The 19891-nt window shown below is 47.5% G+C and overlaps 1 protein-coding gene across 2 annotated transcripts in view; it reads right to left on the reverse strand.

Annotated features, from left to right (window-relative positions):
• Positions 1–19891, reverse strand: part of VPS13A (vacuolar protein sorting 13 homolog A) — a 370607-nt gene that overhangs the window by 349649 nt on the left and 1067 nt on the right. Inside the window, exon 1 of one of the 2 annotated variants that reach the window (XM_073633912.1) lies at positions 2664–2885. The exons of the other annotated variant lie outside the window; for it this stretch is intronic. Coding sequence (XP_073490013.1) covers positions 2664–2763 — 100 coding nt within the window. The 5' untranslated portion in view covers positions 2764–2885. Of the gene's footprint in view, positions 1–2663; positions 2886–19891 lie in introns of those variants that run through there. 2 annotated transcript variants of the gene reach the window in all.

Raw genomic sequence — 19891 nt, forward strand, 5'->3', positions numbered from 1 at the left:
GTCAGGGAAGCTATACTAACAATCCGTTGTTAGTACAGCGATCTCCCCCGCTGTTCCATTGTGTCCTGAGAGGGGGACGGCCCCCCGCCAGAACACTTCAGTCAACGCTCTCAGCCATTGGCGGAGATCACTAATCAGCAGACCTTTTTCAGTCATGCCCTATCGACAGAAGCCTGCCGAATGGTCAGCCTCTGTCAGACCGGCTGCTGTACACACGGGCTGAATGTCAGCCGATTTCTATTGAACTGGCCAATTCCGCCTGACATTCGGCCCGTGTGTACTAGGCTTTAGGCCCCTTTCACACATGCAGACCATTTGTCTGTTTTTCATTTTATCTATCCATTGATAGATGAAAAACAGACATCGATGCATTTCTATGGAAAAACAGATGTAAACGGACGATCATTTGTTTACATCCACATACATCAACAACTGCTTTTTAAAAAGGATCAAAGCCCTATTTTTGTGTCGTTAAGAAAAACGAACGGACAAGAAAAAAAAAAAAAAACACAACACACGGATGTAAACAGACAAATGGTTAAAGGGATAGTTCACCTTTACCACAAAACAGCCTATACAGATAAGGGGCACCTGTAGACAAAAACAAACTGTGCAGCGCTGACTAAAGCCCTTGCTATAGGTGTAGGCCATTTACATACCTTATGAAACCTGACTGCAATACTCCCAGGACGTTGCTAAGTACTCCTAGGGTGTTGCTAAGTGAGGCCTAGTTATCACTGCTCACCTCCACCATCACAGGAGTGAGATCTCAAATGCTGAGCTCAGAGCAACTGCATCAGGGGAGAAAAGGAGAATGGTGAGGGGGAGTGAATCAGAGAAAGAGCTCACTCCTGTGATGGTGATGGTGAGCAGTGATGACTAGGCCTCACTTAGCAACGTCCTGGAAGTACTTAGCAACGTCCTGGAAGTATTCCAGTCAGGCTTCATAAGGTATGAAAATGGCCTACACATATAGCAAGGATAGAATTCATCTTTGGTCAGAGCTGCACAGTTTGTGTTAATCTACAAACCCCCCTTACCTGCATAGGCTAGTTTTTGTTTTTTGTAAAGGTGAACTATCCTTTTAAGGACTCTAGTTGGCGGATGTAAAAAAACTGATGTAAAAACAGATTGAGAAATGGATGAAAAAAAAAAAAAAACTGGGATGGTAAACTTCTGTTTTTTCTCAGATGAAATGCACGTGTGTAAGGGGCCTAAGCCCCCAGTCACACCGACCGAGACAATGAAATCGTGCCGCTTCACTGAAAGTAGCATGATTTCAAAAGTAGTGCTACTTCAGGTGCTACTTGGAAGACATCTGTGTGACTTCATGCACAGAGGTCTATGCAAGTCGCACCTGAAGTAGCAAAAAGTAGTGTAGGAACTATGGCGTCGACCACTTCCAATGCAGACAATAAGGCGCAACCTGTGATTTGAAACGGTCAAAATGGCATGGCAAGTTGCACTGGTGTGACCGGGGACTAATAGTTCTACGTGTTTTTGTATGAAAAGCTTAGTGCCTAGTACACATGATGAGAAATCAGACGAAAAAAACAGATTTCAGAGCGCCCGTTTGATAATCTGTTAGTACCAAGGATGAGCTGAGGCAAGTTCGCAACTCCACAAGCCCACCATCAAGGGTCGGTTCACACTGAGGCAGCGCGACTGCCTCAGGCGACCCAGGACACGACTCAGCTGCGACTTGCAAAACGACTTCTGTATAGAAGTCAATGCAAGTTGCCCCCAAAGTCGTACAGGAACCTTTTTCTAAGTGGGAGCGACTTGCGTTGCTCCGATTAGAACGGTTCCATTGCACAGAACGGGGCGCTACTTGTCAGGCGACTAGGTCGCCTGACAAGTCGTCCCAGTGTGAACCGAGGCTAAGCTAACCCTGCGTAGCGCTAATCACAGGCAGCGAGACATGACCAGATCCGCGGCTGCACAGATTGGGAAATGTCTTATTGCCTGTGGTTAGCGCTGCGCTGGGTGAGCTTCCTGGCGGGCTCGTGGAGTTGCGAACTCACCTCAGCTCATCCTTGGTACACAGCTTTTGACAGTTCATGCAAAATTATCCGAAAGGGACTAGCACGAAAAATTTTCACGCACAATACCAGAACGAACGATTTTCTTTTAATCACTACTGTATTCTGCCATAAAAATAAAATAAAAAAATTGACCAAGACTGTACATGATCTGAAACAAAAAAATATATTACATCATCACAGCAGGTTGTATGATGTTGTATGAGAATTTTCAGAACTCTAGTCATCTATTAGTTTCCAATATTAGACTAGCATGCAGGACAAAAAAAAAAAAAAACTGACAATCATTCCTCTGATATTCTCATCGTGTGTACAGGGTTTAAAGCCCCATACACACACACATATATATATATATATATATATATATATACATACATATACACACACACATATACATATACACATATACATACATACACAGGGAAGGTATAGTAATGTTTAATTGGGTCCAGGCAAAAAGTTTGAAGGATGTAGCACTGGGTGAGTGACAGAGAAGTGCAGGTGACTGGGAAGCAGTGTCATGTCATGTCAGAATATATGTGAGAGGAGACAGACACATGGCCTGCAGTCCCAGGTCCCATACAGCACAGCTTTATATCACACAGGACCACCGTCACTCACCTCCCCAAATGCCCAAGTTCAGCTGAGAGCTATCCAGGTTCACCACATAGTCCCCGAGAAAGCGGTTCAGGACATCCACCACCATAGACTCGAACACCATGGTGTCCCCCGGCTGTCCTTTCAGCTCTCAGGCTCACACATACACATTAGCAGCCAGGCCCGCCCTGCCTTCTCATGAGAAGTACGCCCTGAGCCAGGCCTTCCCCCTACACCATGTGGAAACACTGTCACATGGAGGAGGAGGAGGAGGAGAGCTGCTTTGCTTTGTCAGTTCATTGCTAGCAGGTCACTACCTCCTCAGGCTTGGGAGAGACCTAAGCTTGTGTTCTGCTTCACACTACTCCATTTATTTCCTGATACACTGCTTCACTGACTGGAGCTGTAATACAATGATACAGTCTCAGGTCACAGCTGTATACTTTCCTCACATATAACATGGAAATAACAAGGGGGCCACCAGGGCGCTTCAGGCTCGGTTGGCCCCTCATACACGGGAATTAAAAAGTACATCAAGGTCCATTTTACTACAGGTCGTTGGAAATGATATGTTAGGGCTCATGTACGGCAATGTAAAAAAAAAAACAGTTTTTTGCGTACACGATACTGATGTATGAACTGATGCATCCTGGCAGAAAAAAATACGACAATGGGCTGTATAGTATTTGCATGTATGCGTACAGGCGTGTAAACATTCTTCATGCTTTAGGCCCCTTTCACACGGTCGGACCGTTCAGGTCCGCCTGTCAGTTTTGACGCTCCATGTTAGTCTATGGAGCGACGGATGTCATGCAGTGACATGTCCGCTGACATCCGACCCGGTCTGATCCGCTAAAAGCTGAAGGATGCCTCTACGTTCAGATCTGTCGCTATCGGATCAGGTGAGATCTGATGAAAATGGACATGCGGTCTGTTTTCGTCCGATCTCTCCATAGAAACCAGCGGCGCTCGACAAGACCCTCCCCGCTCAGTGAGCAGAGAGGGACCTGTCATCCGCCGGCTCAGCGGTGATCAACGGAGAGATCTCCCGCTGAGCCAGTGGACTCCATGGAAGCGCATCCGCCTCGTGAGAATGAGGCCTAAACCTTTCGACACCGGCCGATTGGCGGGTGGGCCTAACGCCAAGAGGCCACATATGTGCAGCCCTGTTAAAACAACTTGCCATGCTCAGAGCGCACTCCCTGCACACTCCCAGCATGGTAGCCGGCGGAGATCGGGAGTTTTCCAATCATGCGACCGCTGTGACATCCATTCATAGCATTAACATGACCCGAATGCCCGCCTCCCAGCTTTTAGAACTCTTAGACCCCTTTCACACTGACAGCGCCCCCCGTTGGCGCTTTAGCGCAGTTTTAGCTGCGCTTTTCGGCCACTAGCGTGGCAGTTTTGACCCCCCAAAAAAGGGTTAAAAACTCCAGTTTTGCGGCACTTTGGAAGCGCTGCCCATTCATTGCAATGGGCAGGGCGTTTCGGGAGCACTAAATGCAGCGCTCCCAACCTGCCACAAAGATGCTGCTTGCAGGACTTTTGGTAACGGCCCACAAGCGCACCACCCCAGTGTGAAAAGTCACACTGCAGTGAATGGGAGGTGGTTTTCAGGCACTCAGCAGAGGTCATTTCTAGCGCTAAAGCACCTAAAAACCGCCCCAGTGTGAAAAGGGTCTTAAAGAGCTGGGAGGTGGTCGGCGCAAAGGATTTAACCACTTCACGGCCGCCCTATAGCAGTTTTACTGCTACAGGGAGGCCACTGTGCTCCAGATCACGTATATATACATGATCCCGCACTTCCGGGTAGCAGGCACAAATGCGCCCCACCGGTGGCTCGCTCACGCTGTGAATATGCACAGCAGGAGCTGATCGGCAGGTAAACCGGCCTAAACTGAGGAAAAAAATAGTTTTGTTATATATTTTTGGTGGATATTTATTATAGCAAAAAGTAAAAAATATTGCTTTTTTTTTCAAAATTGTCGCTCTTTTTTTGTTTATAGCGCAAAAAATAAAAAAGAGAGGTGATCAAATACCACCAAAAAAAAGCTATTTGTGGGAAATAAAGGACAAATATTTTATTTGGGTACAGTGTTGCACGACCGCGCAATTGTCAGTAATGCAAATGCTGGCAACTTGCTCCCGCTGTGATTATGCGGACTCGATGTCCACTGGCACCCGCTGATCGTTCATTAAAAAAGCAGAATGGCAGTCTGCAATGTAAACAAGACAGATTGCCGTTCTGTCAGTAGAGAAGGCATAGATCCTGGGTCTCTGCAAAGCAGGGGCAAGGATCCACGTCTTCTCTTAGTAAAAGCACCTCCCACGCAGTACACAAACACTGGCTCATTTAAACCTTTGATCGTCTCGGATGTTAACCCCTTCCTGTATTAGCGTCATTGGTTCCCAAAAATGTCAGTCAGTGTCCGATTTGTGCACCGTAATATCGCAGTCCTGCTAGAAGTCGCTGATAGCCGCCATTACTAGTAATAAATAAATAAAAATTCCATAAATATATCCCATAGTTTGCAAATAGTGAGTAAAAACCAAGCGCTGATTTGGATAAGTTTGAGTATAAACAGATAAAATAAACGTGCGTAAAACATAGAATAACATAAAAATATTTTTTGAGTGCTGTGATTGGATCAATAAAATTAAGCTGCTATCAATGCAAGGTGATCAGAATCCCAAAAGGTATAAAACATAAAATATAAAATTGATGCGCTCTAAAAATTGACCAATGTACAGAATAACTAAATCAAGAAAAATACAATATGCTCAAATAAATAAATCAATTATGCATATAAATATATAAATACCTAACAAGTAACGGTATGTATAATCTTGGTGCTAATGCATATACACATATCCCCCAAAAAATTAATACTGTGACGGTGTGTATAAATAAAAAGATAAATTAGTGCCACTCTGATAAATAAATGAAAAATTCCAGCGGAGATAAGTAGGTTCAAAAAATCAGCAGTTCATTCCCTTAATCAAATTAATTGATTCACTGTGTTTAAATCGTTGTTCAGGATTTTTGGCTTTTCTTACATCTCACTTCAGCCATAGTACTGCTGGTAATTCGGTTCTCAGGAGAATGATTTTATGAAAAGCAAGCAAAAAGGGTATATCATTGCGCAGTGAACTTATAAGAAAGTACACAAGCAAACAGCTTTAAGAGATACACTCACATACGCCCGGTATACTAAAGGCATTCAGGTATGCAGATTGCAGTCAGCCGCTGTGGACGAGGCTTCCCATAGAGAAACCACTGCTATTCAGCTCAATGTGTCATGCAGCATCTTTGATCCTTGTGAAAGTCACGTGTCAGTGACGCAACGCGTGGGAGGAGCTTAGGACGTTCATTGCTGCATGACACATTGAGCTGAATAGCAGCGGTTTCTCTATGGGAAGCCTCGTCCACAGCGGCTGACTGCAATCTGCATACCTGAATGCCTTTAGTATACCGGGCGTATGTGAGTGTATCTCTTAAAGCTGTTTGCTTGTGTACTTTCTTATAAGTTCACTGCGCAATGATATACCCTTTTTGCTTGCTTTTCATAAAATCATTCTCCTGAGAACCGAATTACCAGCAGTACTATGGCTGAAGTGAGATGTAAGAAAAGCCAAAAATCCTGAACAACGATTTAAACACAGTGAATCAATTAATTTGATTAAGGGAATGAACTGCTGATTTTTTGAACCTACTTATCTCCGCTGGAATTTTTCATTTATTTATCAGAGTGGCACTAATTTATCTTTTTATTTATACACACCGTCACAGTATTAATTTTTTGGGGGATATGTGTATATGCATTAGCACCAAGATTATACATACCGTTACTTGTTAGGTATTTATATATTTATATGCATAATTGATTTATTTATTTGAGCATATTGTATTTTTCTTGATTTAGTTATTCTGTACATTGGTCAATTTTTAGAGCGCATCAATTTTATATTTTATGTTATATCCCATAGTTTGTAGACGCTATAACTTTTGCGCAACCCAATCAATATGTGCTGGGATTTTTCTTTTACCAGAAACATGTAGCAGAATACATACTGGCCTAAATTGATGAAGAAATTAGATTTTTTACATTTTTTTATTGGATATGTTTTATAGCAGAAAAAAAAAATATAGCTTTTTTTTTTTTCAAAATCGTCTGCCTTTTTTTGTTTATAGCGCAAAAAATAAAAAACGCACAGGTGATCAAATACCACCAAAATAAATCTCTATTTTTGTGAAAAAAAGGATATACATTTTATTTAGGTACAGTGTCGCACGACCGCGCAATTGTCAGTTAAAGTAATGCAGTCCTGTATCGCAAAAAATTACCTAGTCTTGAAAGGGGGTAAATCTTCTGGAGCTAAAGTGGTTAAAGTGAATCTTCACCCCCCCTCCCATTTATTTATTTTTTACTCCTGCTTACCGGGTTGCAGTTTCTGCACAGTTAGGATACTCACTCGCCCAGCAGATTCAGCATTGTCCTGCTGAGATCCTCTTCTCTTCTGCCCCCTGCGGTCATCTCTTTGCATGACATCATACCAAGTAGATCGTGGGAGTGACATCATCGCGGCTCCGGCCAATCACAGCGCCGGAGCCGCAATACCCGGAAGGAAGATGGACGCTTCGTGGAAGAGGAGACAGAGGTGACACCGCAGGCTCCTGTGTCAGGTAAGTGACACATAATGGGCTACTATGCGATGCACATACCTCCTAACTTTTGAACTTCAGAATGAGGGACAAATGAAGGAGTAAGTGATCTGCGGCGCGCATCACGGCAAAATGTGGGTGTGGCCAACGTCTTAATGGTGGGAGGGGCTTAAGGAGGTAGTTAAACAAAACCCAGCTCTCTCACCTCTCACAAATGTCCCCACAGCTCTCTCACCAATGCCCCCACCCTAGCTTTCTCAGCAATCCCCCCCAGTTCCCTCACCAATGCCCCCACCCTAGCTTTCTCAGCAATCCCCCCCAGTTCCCTCACCAATGCCCCCACCCTAGCTTTCTCAGCAATCCCCGCCAGTTCTCTCACCAACGCTCCCCGCAGCTCTCTCACCAATGCCCCCCTCCTCTCTTGGTAATACCCCCCAGCTCTCTCACCAATTCCCCCCTCCTCTCTTAGTAATCCTCCTCCTCTTTTACTAATTCCCCCACAGCTTTCTCACCAACTCCCCCCTCCTCTCTTACTAATGCCCCCCCCAGCTCTCTCTCTCTCTCTATATATCTATATATTTTTTTTCAAAAATAGAATGCACTCCAATGACCTTTACGCTGACTTACCCGATTCCTACAATGACCACTACACTGACCTACCTGATTCCTATACTGACCCTTACACTAACCTACCCGATTCCTACAATGACCACTACACTGACCTACCCGATTCCTACAATGACCACTACACTAACCTACCTTATTCCTATACTGACCACTACACTGACCTACCTGATTGCTACAATGACCACTAAACAGACCTACCTGATTCCTACAATGACCTACCTGATTCCTATACTGACCATTACACTGACCTACCTGTCCACTATACTGACCAACCTGATCTCTACACTGACCTACCTGATTCCTACCCCTCCATTGGAGGGTATGTTACATCCTTAGCTCTGAAGGGCTCATGCTGGGACTTGCAATCTTTCACTTTTGGGGGTGTCACATCCCCCAAAAATTAAGGACTACAAGTTCCAACATGAACTCTTCAGCTCTAAGAATGTAACTCCCTCCAAAATTGAAGGGCTACAAGTCCCAGTATGAACCCGTGAGATCTAAGGGTGTATCTCCCTTATATATCACGGGTTCATGCTGGGACCCATAGTCCTTCATTAGGAGGATGGGATCAGTTGCAGTGTTGGGGGTGGATGAGTGGCAGTGCTGGGGAGAGGGGTTCAGAGGCAGAGTTTTTCTGGTACTTTCTGTCACCTGTTAGTCAGTGGTTGGTTCCCCCTGCCTGCATGCAAGAGAGGGGAGGAGTGGGAGAGGGGTGTGAGAATGGGGTGGAAGAGGAGGTGTGAGAGAGAGGGGGGAGAGAGGGAATGGTGAGAGGGGGGGTGGGTGAGAGGAGGGTGGGTGAGAGAGGGCGGTGTGAGAGAGAGATGGGGGTGGGTGAGTGAGAGAGATGGGGGTGGGTGAGTGAGAGAGATGGGGGTGGGTGAGTGAGAGAGATGGGGGTGGGTGAGTGAGAGAGATGGGGGTGGGGGTGAGTGAGAGAGATGGGGGTGGGGGTGAGTGAGAGAGATGGGGGTGGGGGTGGTGAGTGAGAGAGGGGGTGGGTGGTGTGTGAGAGATAGGGGGTTCGGTGAGAGAGAGAGAGAGAGAGAGAGAGGGGTGGGTGAGAGAGAGAGAGAGAGAGAGGGGTGGGTGAGAGAGAGAGAGAGAGAGAGAGAGAGAGAGAGAGAGAGAGGGGTGGGTGAGAGAGAGAGAGAGGGGTGGGTGAGAGAGAGAGGGGTGGGTGAGAGAGAGAGGGGGGTGGGTGAGAGAGAGGGGGGTGGGTGAAAGAGAGGGGGGTGGGTGAGAGAGAGGGAGTGAAAGAGAGGAGGGTGGGCGAGAGAGGGGGTGAATGAGAGAGATGGGGGTGAGTGAGAGAGATGGGGTGGGTGAGTGAGAAAGATGAGGGTGGTGAGAGAGAGGAGATGAGTGTGAGAGAGGGGGGTGAGTGAGAGGTAGGGGGTTGGGTGAGAGAGAAGGGGGTGGGTGAGAGAGAAGGGGGTGAGAGAGAGGGGGGTGAGAGAGAGAGAGGGGGGGTGAGAGAGAGAGAGGGGGGGTGAGAGAGAGAGGGGGTGAGAGAGAGAGAGAGGGGGGTGAGAGAGAGAGAGAGGGGGGTGAGAGAGAGAGAGGGGGGTGAAATATAGGGGTTCGGTGAGAGAGATAGTGGTGTGTGAGAGAGAGGGGGGTGGGTGAGAGAGAGGGGGTTCGTGAGAGAGCGGGAGGTGGGTGAGAGATAGGGGGTTCGATGAGAGAGATAGGGGTGGGAGATAGGGGGTGGGTGAGAGAGAGGGAGGTGGGTGAGACCCCCTAGCCCTCCCTGCAGTCCCTGTTGTGCCCCCCTGTCTGTGGGTAGGTGTGTCTGTAATGCACCTACCTCCCGCCCATCCTCGTCCTCTGGGCTCTTGGTCAGCCTGTCTTCTTGCTGATGACAGCTGGGAGCAGACATTGGAGGAGTGCAGGCAGGCTCTGGGACTCGGTGCTGGGGGATGCTGCGATGAGGTCTTCTCCCACTCCCTGTTTTTAGCCAGCCTCCGTGGCTGAGCCTCATGCTGCTCACCGGGGCCGCCCAACGTTTGAAGTTTCCACAGCGCTGGATATCGCTCGCTGCACTGCACCCCACCGCCACCAGACCAGCGGGACCATGAGAGGGGGGCGGCGGCGGGACTCAACTCAAAGGGCAGCTGATTAAGGCGCGGAGGAGGAAGTTAAATCCTTCTCTGCTTTCGATGCTGGACAGTGAGGGAGTCACAGCCGTGACGTCACTGGTTGCTATACGCCAGGCGGCTATAGCAACCAGTGACAAGGAGTAGAGTCAGGACAGGTGGAGGCGGAGCCGGAGCCAGTGCTACAGTGGCTCAGTCCGTCAATGTCCCCTGCATTCCAGACTGCTCCCTTTCTTTTAATTGGGGGGGGCACGGAGCCACTGGCTCCGGGACTTCAGCCCAGTTCCGCGGGACCCCGGGACTTACCTCAAATCGCGGGAAGGTCCCGCGGAATCCGGGACGGTTGGGAGGTATGTGCGATGCATTGTAGCCTATTATGATTTACCTTTGCAGGGAAACAAAGAGGAAGTAAAACCCATCAGGGTTTAATTCCTCTTTAAAAGGAGAATTGTACAAAAAGAAACAAAATTGGTTAAACCCACAAGTGCTTTTTTAACACTACTATTCCTTTATATTGGCTTTTGGAATTTACATATGCAGCAATTTAGAAATCAGATGAAAGGTTTAGTGCTGGAAAACACTTTTTGAAAGATAAAAAGTGCATTTTATATACATCTACAGTGGGGCAAAAAAGTATTTAGTCAGCCACCAATTGTGCAAGTTCTCCCACTTAAAAAGATGAGAGAGGCCTGTAATTGTCATCATAGGTATACCTCAACTATGAGAGACAAAATGTGGAAACAAATCCAGACAATCACATTGTCTGATTTTTGAAAGAATTTATTTGTAAATTATGGTGGAAAATAAGTATTTGGTCACCTACAAATAAGCAAGATTTCTGGCTCTCACAGACCTGTATCTTCTTCTTTAAGAGGCTCCTCTGTCCTCCACTCATTACCTGTATTAATGGCACCTGTTTGAACTTGTTATCAGTATAAAAGACACCTGTCCACAACCTCAAACAGTCACACTCCACTATGGTGAAGACCAAAGAGCTGTCAAAGGACACCAGAAACAAAATTGTAGACCTGCACCAGGCTGGGAAGATTGAATCTGCAATAGGCAAGCAGCTTGGTGTGAAGAAATCAACTGTGAGAGCATTAATTAGAAAATGGAAGACCACTGATAATCTTCCTCGATCTGGGGCTCCACGCAAGATCTGAATCACAATTACAGGCCTCTCTCCAGGGGCATAACTACCACCATAGCGACCCATGCGGGCGCTATGGGGCCCGCAGCCGAGTGGGGCCCAGTGAGGATAAGAGCACCACCGGCACAGTCTCCCAGCCAGGGGAAGAGAGAGGAAAAGAAGAGGCGATGTCAGGTCTCTCACTTACCAGACCGGTGAGTCCGCTTGGGCAGAGGGTAGGCTCCCTTACGTACCCGACTCGCGGCCCCTGGTAGAGCAGACAGGAAGCACATGAGTACGGAGTGGTATGAGAGCCTGTGCAGGAGTCCGGATTCCAGAAGCTAGAAGTCTCCAAACAGCATATGGTAAACAAGGCACAGGCAACAGGTGCTGAGCAGGACAGGTCAATACACAGGCAGGGTTCGGCAACAAACAGGCAGCAGAGGTGCAGGAAGAGCAGGCAGAAGCGGGGTAAAACAAGCCGGGGTCGAATGCAGGCGGAAGTCAGGAGAGTCCAAGGGCAAGCCGGGTCATCAACAGATCGGAAAACTGGAACACAGGAACAAGGAACAGGCAACAGGAACTAGGCACAGAGCTGTTGATCAGGCAGCACCGATCAGAGGGGGAGGAAGGCCTAAATAGGCCGATTGGCGCCAAACGCCGCGCCCGTGTGCGCGCCATTACGCCCAGGCGCCCGCGCACGCGCCTGAGCGCGCCCCCGAACAGCGGTGCGCCCACCAGCACCACCAGGCAAACGCATAACAGTGCCCATAGGCGGACGCGCGCTAACGCAAACGCGCACGCCCGGGCCCCACGGCCAGCCGGAATGCTAACACCAGTGCCCATAGAGGCAGGCGCCAGAGCACCCACAGGAATGCGCGCACCAACGCTCCCCGGCACGCAATGATGCCCAACCAGGTAACCTCTCTGACAGGCGAGCTGTCCGTATCAGCAAAGAGCTGAATTGCCCGATGTAAGAGCTTTCATTAGAACTTCCAGTGTTCCCGGGGCTCACGTCACATAGCTCCACCTTTTGGCCCGGTGCCTTTGATAGACAGAACGCCGATCCAATGCGGGACATGTGACGTCATCAAAGGCGTCGGGCCAAGAGGTGGGGCTATGTGACGATGAGCCCCGGGAAGACAGGAAATTCAAATGAAAGCTATTACAGCGGGCAATCCCGATCTCTGCTGATCCAGGTGGCTTGCCTCTTTCTCTGCATAGGTGGGGCTGTATGGGGCACAGGCAGACCAGGCTGTATTGGGCACAGGTCACGCTGTATGGGGCACAGGTCATGCTGTATTGGGCACAGGTCATGCTGCATTGGGCACAGGTCACACTGTATGTGGCACAGGTCATGCTGCATTGACACTAGGGCAGCTGTGGGGGGGGGGGGGGGGGGCTGTTTGCAGGGGGGGCCCATACAACATTTTGCTATGGGGCCCTGCTATTTCTAGTTACGCCCCTGCCTCTCTCCTCTTTTTAAGTGGGAGAACTTGCACAATTGGTGGCTGACTAAATACTTTTTTGCCCCACTGTATATGGATCAGACCAAAATGAGGGACAAATGAGGAGGAAAGTAGGACAGAGGGACATTGCTCCAAATCAGGGACAGTCCCTCAAAATCAGGGACAGTTGGGAGCAATGCCTCAACGCATATGACTCTAAACACAAGTAAAGCTCAGAACAGTGTCCATTTACGCACAGCCACCACCTATTTCAGATTTATTGATTTTGACAGGCAGCTGGCATCAGACTGTATCTGTGCCTCGCTTGCACCACAAAAGACAGTGCACTGAAGCTCACTCTTGCTCCCTGAGTAGCACTGCCTATTAGGTAATGTTCAGAGAGCATGGTGGACAGCAGGGCTGTTTCTTGAGTGCGGGGCTGTCCCAGTGCTGTTAGAACAGGCTTTTTTAATCCTTGCTTCAACACTTAGATTTTTTAAAAAAGGCCATTTTTATTACTGTTTATGCAGTCTGACCGCATTAAGCTCCATGTACACTAGCAGCTCCTAAACTTGAGTTTAGCAGCTTTTGGCATATTTTTGCCACAGCTCCTAAATTCAACTCCATAAAAGCCTGTGTGTCCATGTACACATAGGAATTTAGGAGCTGCTGCGGTTAGGGGAGGATCACCCTCTCCTAACTGCCCTCTCCTGTTTACGGAAGAATTGCTTTCAGAATAGGAATAAAAAAAAAAAATTGCAGCATATTTTGCAGCGATTTGCGTTTTCTCGCAGCCAGCGGTCAAAGTAGTTCAAGTGTACATAAAGCCTTAGGAGCTTTTATTTCAGCTTTAAGAAGCTTGTACTTTTTTGCACATTTTTATTGAGCTTCTTTGAGCTTTTTTGAGCATGAGCATTTTTCTTTTTCACAAACACTCCCCTCAGCTAATTTTTCCTATTTTTTGTGTGTTTGAGCTTTTTCACGCTTTTAGGTATCTTTTTCTGCGGGGGGGGGTTCTGCCTGTAAGAGCATATGCCTGTAAACTCCTAAAAAAGCCATAGTGTGCATATCTCCGGACTGTCACTGATTTGGAGCAATGTCCCTCTGTCCCTCTTTCCTCCTCATTTGTCCCTCATTTTCATCTGATCTATATAGTTGTATATAAAATGCACTTTTTATCTTTCAGAACATGTATCCCAGTGCTAAACCTTTCATCCAAATTCTAAATGCCTGCATTTGTAAATCTGAAAAGCCAATATAAAAGAATAGTAGTAAAAAAATAAAAAAAAGCCCTTGTAGATTTAATTACCTTTTTTCTTGGTTAATTCTCCTTTAAGGCAGGGGGTGGGGGGGGGGTGGCAGGGGGCATGTCCTATGCCTACATACATTTGCTAGTAGGTGTCCCTCATTCCCATCTCAAAATGTTGGGAGGTATGAGTGTGCATGGACATATTAGCTAACATGGAGGGGAGTTTCCAGGCAGAAAAAAATGAGAGCTCAAAAAAGCTCAAAAGCCTGTAGGAGCTGCTTCTTTCAGCTGCAGTGTGAGGTTCACACTGACTGCAGGTTAGAAACCATGCGAGTTCAGCTGAACTCGCATGATTTCAACCCAGAAATGCAGTCCGACTTCGGGGGGCAATTTGACAGACATCTGTGCAGGTTCCTGCACAGATGTCTATTGAAAAATCGCACCCGAAGTCACCAAAAGTAATACAGGAACTACTTTTGGGATTCGGTGCGGCGCTGCAAAGTTGCCGTCGCACCAATTCGGACAGTGCTATTGCCGGAAATAGCCACCGGTTTGGCCTCGCATGCCAAATCGGACCAATGTGAACCTAGGCTTAGTGTAATAAATTAAGAGAGTTTGATTTGGCTTTACAGTTGGACTCCTGATTTCATTTCACTTTAAATAGTTCATCTGGGCCAGCTTGGCCCACACAAACTATTTCCATTACTAAGAAATGTGATTGCTGTCAGCACTGTATAAACTGTATGTAGCATCAGCTAGCTTAGCCCAAACAAAGTTAGGCTTTCAAGCTGAACTTCAGGAATATGACAAAAAAAAAACAAAAAAAAAAAAACACACTACTATTGCAGTGCCCCCCCCCCCCCTTTCCCACAATGCAAGGATGAATGTGGTTCTAAAATAAACAAGAATTTATACGTACCTGCTCCGTGGTATAAACTGACATAATTGGAAACGAGGCATTTTGCCTTGTCTGTGCATTGGGGCTGCTCTGCAAATAGTGGCCAGCATAGCCCCAATACATCTAGTGTGGACCAACCCTTAGTCTAGGTTCACACTGAATGCGGCTTTGAAATCAGTTTACTGTTAAAAATAACTGTGAAAAGCAAGACTCCGGTGGGTGTATAAAGATGTGCGCTTGCCGACTTCTAACTCTAGGCTTACTGCAGCTATCTGATAGAACACCGGAAACAACAAGGATTTTGTCACTTCTGGTTTTTCGGTTTAAAGTTTAGAAGCTGTTACCAGCTTGTAAGGCATCTGATCAAACCAATCTCAGTTTGATTATATGCTTTTGAGTGCAGAGGAGAGATCTGGGGTCTAATAGATCCCTAACCTCTCAGTAAAGAGGACCTGTCGCTGCCCATGCCATCACAAGGAATGTTGTTCATCCCTTGTGATAGCAATAAAGTTGATTAAAAAAAATTAAAGAGGCAGTGTCAAACAATAATTTTAAATAAAAAAAAAATTAAAATGCCCCAGCGCTCACATGGAGATGCAAAAGCATATGTAGGTCCCCATACATATGTAAATGGTAATCACACCCAGGGCTGCTGTTAGAAACCACAGGGCCCCATACAGACACAACCTAACACGGGGTCCCATACAGCCAATGTTTCAGTTATGAATGAACACGGGCCCTTCCCCTACTCTTAATCTTGACGGATCCTATTGTGTCCTTGCAGCTGCTGGCAGGAAGGAGAGAAGGGTAAGGGGGTAGGGTTTCCAGCTTTTCTTCACGTCAAACCCGAACATTTTAGTGGCACAGGGCATTTTTTTTGTAGTATACACTATAGGATTATAAAAGACCTGATACACCTTTGGGTGCCCCAAGGATAGTGGAAATGCAGCACGCTGCGGCAAACATTGGATGTGGCCATACTGCTCTTGCCAACATCACAATGCCCCCCCCTAGTGCCCCATTGATGCCAAACTTTCCCCCAGACAGCAGCCCGCAGCTCCCGGATGGCAACAGATTTTTGTGTGCCTATCTCAGTTACTTGGGGAGCCACAGCCCAGTCTGAATAATGTGTCCAGGTTTGAAGAGACTGAAACCCGGACACATTATTCCAAACCCGGACTGTCCGGGTGAATCCTGGACAGGTGGCAACCCTATAAGGGGGGCCCACAGGGGAGCCTGGGCAGCAGGGGAGGAGAAGAAGCCAGGATTCAGCTGCTGCAGAGATAGCCATGCAGATTTTTACACGTATATGAGAAGTGTCAGCAGTGGCTTGGGCATCAAGTGGTAATGAATGGACCTAAAATCCGCTTGCTATAGGGTCTAGTACGTGTGTACATCATGTTTACTCTTTACATAGTAGTGAGGGATATAGCACTGTAGAGCTTTCATTTGTTCAGGTGGTGTGTGTGTGTAGTGAACACATGCCACATTGATGAAACACTGGTATAAACCCAACTTATAAATGTGGTTATACAGGTGAAAGGTTTTTTTACCTTGATGCATGAAGGTAAAAAAAAAAAAAAAAAAAAAAATCTTTTAAATAGGAGCTCCCCCCAGCCCCGCTAAATACTTACCTGAGCCTCATCTCGATCCAGCACTGTGCCTGAGAGCAGCGTCACTGCTCTCTCTCTCTCTCTCTCCTCACTGGACTCAGTGAGAGCAGCAGGAACCATTGGCTGCTGCTGCTGTCAATCAAACAGGGGAGCTGAGGGGGGGCTGAGCTGCACTGTATGTGTCAACAGTGGGGCTCGAGATCGAGGCCACACAAGTGCCCCCCGTATCGTCTTGCTATGGGGGCACTCAGCAGGGTGGAGGAGACAGGAGCACAGCCGGTGAACACCAGAAGAGGAGGATTGGGGTTGCTCTGTGCAAAACCATTGCACAGAGCAGGTAAGTATAACAGTTTTTTTTTAAATAACAAAAAGAAAGAGCAGTGGGATCCTGGCTGTGTGTCTGAATAGATGCAAACAGCTTGGTTTGGGACTGAGCCTGCACAAGTGCCCCCCATAGGGAAAGGCTTCCAATGGGGGCACTCTGTGGGGGGCTCGGAGCCAGGAGCACCAGTGGGGGTCCCCAGATGATTGGGGCTGCTCTGTGCAAAACTATCAAGTAGAACATGATTATTATTTTTATGAAAAAATATTTAAGGCTGAGTTCACACTTAATACAGATGTGGCTCACAGCAGGGGTCCGGCATGTCCCTGTTCTCTGTTTCAGGGATGAATCAGGAATTTTTGCCTGAATTCAGACCTAAAAACTGAGCCAAAGACGCACAGGACTCCTGTGTAAACCGGCTTCATTAAGAGCTGGGCACACTCTCCTGTCAACCGAACTGGATGTGGGCAAAACCTGCATGCAATATGCACTAGTGTGAACCCAGCCTAAAGCTTTACAATCAAACCCTCCTTGATAAGGATCCCTCTTCCCCCTCCCTTATACATACCTGAGCCTGCTCTCAGTCCAGCGCTGTTCTAGCAGTTTTATCCGCTCTCTCCCTGCTCACAGGGCAGATTGATAGCAGCAGGAGCCAATCAAATCCTGTGAGGAGGGAGCCGCGCTGTCTGTGTCTATAGAAGCAGGCAGCATGGCTTGGGATCGAGCCCACATAAGTACCCCCATAGGAAGTGGCTTCCTTGTGAGAGCAGTCACCAAAGAGGTGGAGCCACGAGTGCTGGCAGGGGAAGGGGAGGATGGGTGCTGCTCTGTGCAAAACCACTGCACAGAACAGAACAAGTATTACATGTTTATTATAAAAAAATAAATAAATTAGGGAATTTTTGCAATCGCTTTAATACCAAACTTCTTTCATATCTGGTGTTAAACATTCAGCCTTAAGTTCATTCGAGTACTACATGAGGGTTATTGCACAGTTAGAATATCATACAGAACAGAGTAATGAGGAAATGCTATGCATGATTTAAGCAAAGTAGGTACAAAGCTCACCACACATGTTACAATCTGATTGCACAATCTCATTTAGATCTACCAAATACTCTACAATACAAGGCCTGCCTGACTAGATACTTTAGATCAGGGGTAGGCAACCTTAAAGTGATTGCAAAGACAGAAGGTTTTCGTCTTAATGCATTCTATGCACTAAGATGAAAAGCCTTCTGTGTGCAGCAGTCTCCCTCAGCCCCCCCAATACTTACCTGAGGTCTATATAGATTCAGCGATGTTGTAGGAGTGTCTCAGCTGCCCAGGATGCCCCTCCTCATTGGCTGAGACAGCAGTGCAGTGCCATTGGCTCCCGCTGCTGTCAAAGTCAGTCAGCCAATCAGGAGAGAAAGTGGGCGGGGCCACGGCTCTGTGTCTGAATGAACACCGGAAGCTGTCGCTTGGCTGCCCCCATAGCAAGCTGCTTGCTGTGGGGGCACTCAACAGGAGGGAGAGGCCAGGAGCACAGAAGAGGGACCTGAGAAGAGGAGGATCTGGGCTGCTCTGTACAAGTCCACTGCAACAGAGCAGGCAAGTATAATATGTTTGCTGTTTTTAACTTTAAAAAAAAAACAGACTTTACAATCACTTTAAATAAAGAGTTGGAGATTTACCTGAACAATATGGTAGAAGTCAAAAGATCACGGGGGATAGTGTCTCCTCCTCACACCCAATTTAAACCTCTACCCTTAGGGCTCATTCACAAATAAAGCTGGGGTGGTAAAACCCTGTGTTGAGTCACACATTTACCCGCCCCCCCCCCCCCCCCGGAATTAAGCCCCCTGTTGCTTTTGGCGAGTTCTACTGCCTGCCAATTGCAACCCATTCAAGTAAATGGGACCATTCTGCAAGCGCCTCACAACTGCATGCTTCTGTGGAGGTCTAAGGGGTTTTAAACAGGTGGTGGGAAAGCAACACAATGCTGGCTGCTTTGACCCCTTGTTTTCTGTACTCCATAAGGTTGCAGGGCATTTGCAGAGTGGCCCCGTTCACTTGAATGGGTCATGTTTGGCAGGTGCTACACCCACCAACGATAACATGGTGCATAACTCCTGCTGCAGCGTGTACACCCCGGACCACTGTAGCTAAAGGAGGTGCGGTTGGGACAGGGGTGGTAAAAACACATCTTAACTATGGGGTTTTACCACCCCTCAAAATACAAATGTAAATGAGCTCTTACTGTTCTGAGCCACCTATAAGGCTGCTTTCACACTGATGTGCTGCGGTTTACCTGCAGCACAGTGCATCTGCGACCTTCCTGGGTTAGCTGCGCTTTGCCATAGACTTCTATTATATGCTGCAGGTGTGGTGCACTTTCTGAAAGAGCACCAAACCTGCAGGATATAATAGAAGTCTATGGCTAAGCGTAGGAAACCTGCAGGAAAGGTGCAGGTACACTGCACTGCACCCACAATACAGGTAAACCACAGCACATCAATGTGAAAGCAGCCCTATACTATTATGCCCAGTGTATTGCTTCACACTGACCTGAAGATCTTTTCTTTCCTGCTGCTGGCACCACTCTGGAGACCGCTAGGTGGGATAAGGAATGGAGTGTAGCCGGTCCAGTGCGTCCCTGTTCTCCGTTTCAGGGACGAATCAGGGCTGAATTTTTGTGTGAATTTGGCCCTGAAACGGAGCCAAAGATGCACAGCACTCCTGTGCAAGCCGCTCCGCAGCTGCGACGGAGATATGTGAACCATCTCCAGAGAGAGCCGGTCATAATCTCCAGTAATGCGAATTGGATGCGAGGAAACCCCACATTCAATTCACAGGTGTGAACCCAGCCTTAAAGTGATTGTAAAGGATCCTTTTTTTTTTTTTTTTAAATACCAGCTCGTTTTGCACAGAGTGGCCCCGAACATCCTCTTCTGGGGTCCCCCAGCGGTTCCTCCCCGCATCAGATAACCCCCTAGGAGAAGCGTTCTCCCGAGGGGGTTACCTTGCGGGCACACTCCCGAGTCCAGCATTTGCGTCCACAGACACGAATGCCGGACTTGGCCCCGCCCCCCAGTTATTGGATTTGATTGACAGCAGCGGGAGCCAATGGCTGCTCTGCTATCAATCTATCCAATCAAGAGCCGGGACCCCATGGAGAGAGGAACAGCAAGAGATGAAGGTGGCACAGGCGGCGGCTGG

Source organism: Aquarana catesbeiana, linkage group LG01 (genome assembly GCF_042186555.1).
Source record: "Aquarana catesbeiana isolate 2022-GZ linkage group LG01, ASM4218655v1, whole genome shotgun sequence".
Taxonomy (NCBI): domain Eukaryota; kingdom Metazoa; phylum Chordata; class Amphibia; order Anura; family Ranidae; genus Aquarana; species Aquarana catesbeiana.